We start from the raw sequence: 4,433 nt of genomic DNA on the forward strand, positions 1-4,433 counted from the left end.
GTGGTGAGCTGTGGAAATGCTCTCATAATGGGCTTTCGGCATTTCTAGTTGCAGGTCTATGTCCACATAAAGAGGAGGATTGTTGTAGGTGACGACCAATGTAAAAATAGTAAAATTATAATGAATCCTCTGGATGTTTAAATGATACAAATGATTCATATAACTGACCTGAGCTAGTTTGGAATTGAGTCACAGTTACTTGATTGATTCATGTCTTCAAATTAAAGCTACCAAGAGGAAAAAATTAAACAAAAGGACCTATTCCTAATGATGCTGCCAATACATGATAATGGAGCTGAAACTACCCATCTTATGCTTAATAATGTAGCTGAAGATAATTACCCTGTAAGCATAAAACTAAGAGTATTCCCCTAGTCCAAATCATGTGTTAACCTCATTTCTAATTGTGTGTTCAACAACGTATCCCATAACAACCGACAAAACTCTCACTTGGAATGAACAAAGCCAAAGATGAAGGATACCACGATATTCTAGTTTACAAGATGAGGTCAGAGTTATAACATGTGACAAATATTTATTTTTCTTATTTAGGTACAAGATCATTACATTTTCACCCAAAAGCTAAGCAAAGGTTACACCAGCGTAGTCTTAAGCGACAGTCAACAACCTATTTTGCTGCAAAAGGTAAGTGTTAGCACTGGATTCCGGTTCAAATTCTAGTATAAATAGGTATGGCGCAGCATGATTTGTAACATAAGAAAAAAGAAAAAGAAAAAATCTAGGGAAGACATGGAAAAACATTTTCTAGTTTCTCCAATATTCTTCATAGTTCTCTTCACAATACCATGTAATTCCCAGATACATGCATGTTATAAGAGTGACCCTAATACCAGCACTTATGGTTTTTGCAACACTTCTTTAGCTTATACAGACAGAGCAAAAGACATAGTATCGCGGTTAACTCTCCAAGAAAAAGTGCGACAGCTAGTTAACTCTGCATCAGGCATTCCCAGGCTTGGCGTGCCAGCTTATGAATGGTGGTCTGAGGCGCTACACGGGGTGTCAAACACGGGGCCTGGAGTACGTTTCAACGCAACAGTACCTGGAGCAACCAGTCTCCCAGCTGTCATTCTTTCTGCTGCTAGTTTTAATGTTTCCTTATGGTATACTTTAGGAAAGGTTGTATCAACTGAGGCTCGGGCCATGCACAATGTTGGCCTCGCTGGATTGACCTATTGGAGCCCCAATGTCAATGTCCTTCGTGATCCCAGATGGGGAAGGGCTCAAGAAACACCAGGGGAGGACCCTCTAGTGGTCTCAAAGTATGCTGTTAACTATGTCCGAGGCTTGCAAGAAGTCGATGGAGAAGAATATTTCAGCAGTCAAAACAAGCTTAAAGTCTCGAGCTGTTGTAAACATTACACTGCTTATGATCTTGATAACTGGAAGGGAATTGATCGGTATCATTTTGACGCCAATGTATATAACCAGGAAATTAAGCTGCCGTTCAATTTGTTTGGTTACAACTTGGAAGTTATAATAAGCAGTGAAATGAAAATTTTTCAGGTGACAGCACAGGATATGGAGGATACATTCCAGCCACCATTTAAAAGCTGTGTAGAGGAGGGTCATGTTAGCAGTGTGATGTGCTCATACAATCGCGTGAATGGAGTTCCAACTTGTGCTGATCCAAATTTGCTCAAAGGAGTGATTAGGGATCAATGGAGTCTAGACGGGTTAGTTCCTATTCTCTGTAATGCCAAAATGTAGAAGCCTCTATAATAGCTACACCTGATTCATAAATTCTTTAAATCACTAATCAGCAGCAGCACTCAGAATATAAATAATATACTAAACATCTGATAAACTCATTGCCAATTAAGAAAATTATAATTTTCACTACCTTCTAACGTCGCATGTTGCGATATGGTTATTATCAGATACATTGTCTCTGATTGTGACTCAATTGAAGTTTACTATGATGCAATACACTATACTGCCACACCTGAGGATGCAGTCGCCCTTGCTCTGAAAGCAGGTCTTCTAAGTGCTTTTCTCGAGTTATTCTTGCATAGAGGTACAATTTTCTATACAGGTTTTCAATGATTGTCATAATTGTGCAGGTCTGAACATGAATTGTGGGGATTATCTAGGAAAGTATACAGAAAAAGCAGTGAATCTGAGCAAGGTGGACGTGTCTATAATTGATCAGTCACTTATATATAACTACATTGTACTAATGAGGCTTGGATTCTTTGATGGCGATCCAAAACTGCAACCATTTGGAAATCTTGGACCATCTGATGTGTGTACCAATGATCATCAGTCCTTGGGAATTGAAGCTGCAAAACAAGGAATAGTTTTGCTAGACAACAATGGAGTGCTTCCTCTGTCACCAAGCAACGTCAAACACTTGGCTCTTATAGGTCCCAACGCTAATGCCACTGGGACAATGCTAAGTATCTACGCAGGGGTACCTTGCCGCTACACCACCCCTTTACAGGCGATGCAGAAGTATTTAGCGAGCATAACATATGAGCCAGGATGTGCAAACGTTCAGTGCACTGATTCAAGCCAAATCAAAGCAGCAGCCAAGGCTGCAGCTGCAGCTGACATGGTGGTGCTTGTTATGGGGCTTGATCAATCCATCGAGAGAGAATCACTGGATAGAGTGAACTTGACATTGCCAGGGTTTCAAGAAAAGCTTGTAAAAGACCTGGCTAAGGCAGCAAATGGATCAGTCATTCTAGTGATTATGTCAGCCAGTCCTATTGATGTAACCTTTGCTAAGAATAATAAAAAGATCGGCGCAATTTTGTGGGTTGGCTATCCTGGTCAAGATGGTGGTGATGCCATTTCTCAAGTCCTCTTTGGAGATTATAATCCAGGTGCTCTTAAAACTCATTCCCAAAACATTCAAATTCCCCAAAAAACGACGTTTCTTTCTTAATTAAGTAGGTTGGCAATTTCAGGTGGGAGGTCTCCTTTCACTTGGTATCCACAAGAATATGTTGACAATGTAGCAATGAATGACATGAACATGAGAGCAAATGCCAGTAGAAACTTTCCAGGAAGAACTTACAGATTCTATAATGAAAAATCAATATATCCATTTGGCCATGGACTAAGCTACTCAACCTTTTCTTCGTTCATAATTTCGGCGCCTTCCACCATTGTCGTAAAGCAAAAGACAACCCATGACTCAGATACCATGCTTTTATCTAACTTGACTACCCAAGCCCTTGATATTTCAAACTTGAATTGCCAGAGTTTAGGGTTTAGCATCACAGTTGGGGTCAAGAATAATGGCAATATGGATGGATCCTATGTGGTTCTAGTGTTCTGGAAGCCAACAAATATGCAAGGAGGACTTACTGGAGCGCCTAATATACAGCTGGTGGGGTTTGAAAGAGTCTGGGTGGAGAAAGGGAAGACAGCAACAGTGACAACAAAATTGGATGTCTGCAAGGATTTCAGCTTAGCTGATGCATATGGGAAGAGGAAGTTAGTTACAGGACTGCACACTATAGTTGTTGGTTCTTCAAGTGATCGCCAAGTTAGGCATCCCTTTAACATTAGGCTGGCTACAAAAGAAGAATACGGAGCTCTACTTTACGTCTAATTCTTAAGAAACATATTAATGCAGCGTGCTTGAATTTGTGCTCTCCACTATTATTCTAGAATTTACTGCTAGAAAAGAGAAGCATTTATCTAGATCTAGAGTCGAGGAGCATCTACAGGGTAGAAGATTGCTGACTTATATGAAACAACCAGAAGATTGCGCTGACTTATATGAAACAACTAATGTAGTGTAATATGCAATAAATTTATAACTTGATTTCTATTCTTTATCTTCTTCTATTGCTTTGTGTTATAAGATATCTTCTTCGCACATTCACTTTTATCTCTGTCCGTTATAGTTTCTAACCTTAAAAAACATCCATCCCTTTGATAAATACATACAGTTATTTTATACTGAATAATAATCGCTTAAAATATCTAGTGACGTTCGGCAGATTTTTCAACCAATTGAGGTGGCCCAACTAGCTAGCATTAATAGTCAAAACATGGAGACTGATCAACCTCATATGCCGATTCATGCGTTCTACTCATTTTTCTAGTTTCGCGTATATTATGAAGTTGAACAAAACTATGATACTTTTAATTTCATAGAGAAATTTTATGCAGCACAAGTATTACTTGGCATATGATCCTTCCGGAAGGTTATAAAATACGGGGCCGCCGCGCCACTTGTCAAATAGTTAGAAGGGTCACATGCCACGTAATACTTGTATTAGACACAACATAAAATTTTTCCATTTTTATTATTGTACTCTATTCCTTGCCCCTTCATTTAATAACCTTCATTGACCATGCTAAAGTTGTTTTTGTTTTCCCCTTAGTTTTAATTTGGTGATAAACAAAAGGTTTACAAAGTATGGTGAGTAACACCTAGCATAGAGAAGGGTGTA

General features: G+C 39.1%; 1 protein-coding gene across 1 annotated transcript; it reads left to right on the forward strand.

Moving 5' to 3' along the window:
* The first annotated feature begins 695 nt into the window (after positions 1 to 695).
* Positions 696 to 3,805, forward strand: LOC104098163 (probable beta-D-xylosidase 5). The gene is made up of 5 exons (XM_009604831.4): positions 696 to 1,440; positions 1,528 to 1,697; positions 1,902 to 1,999; positions 2,085 to 2,849; positions 2,934 to 3,805. The coding sequence occupies exons 1-5, from the start codon at positions 703 to 705 to the stop codon at positions 3,581 to 3,583; spliced, it is 2,421 nt and encodes an 806-aa protein (XP_009603126.2). The 5' UTR covers positions 696 to 702; the 3' UTR covers positions 3,584 to 3,805.
* The last annotated feature ends 628 nt before the right edge of the window (positions 3,806 to 4,433 follow it).

This window comes from Nicotiana tomentosiformis, chromosome 3, assembly GCF_000390325.3.
Source record: "Nicotiana tomentosiformis chromosome 3, ASM39032v3, whole genome shotgun sequence".
Classification (NCBI taxonomy): Eukaryota; Viridiplantae; Streptophyta; class Magnoliopsida; order Solanales; family Solanaceae; genus Nicotiana; species Nicotiana tomentosiformis.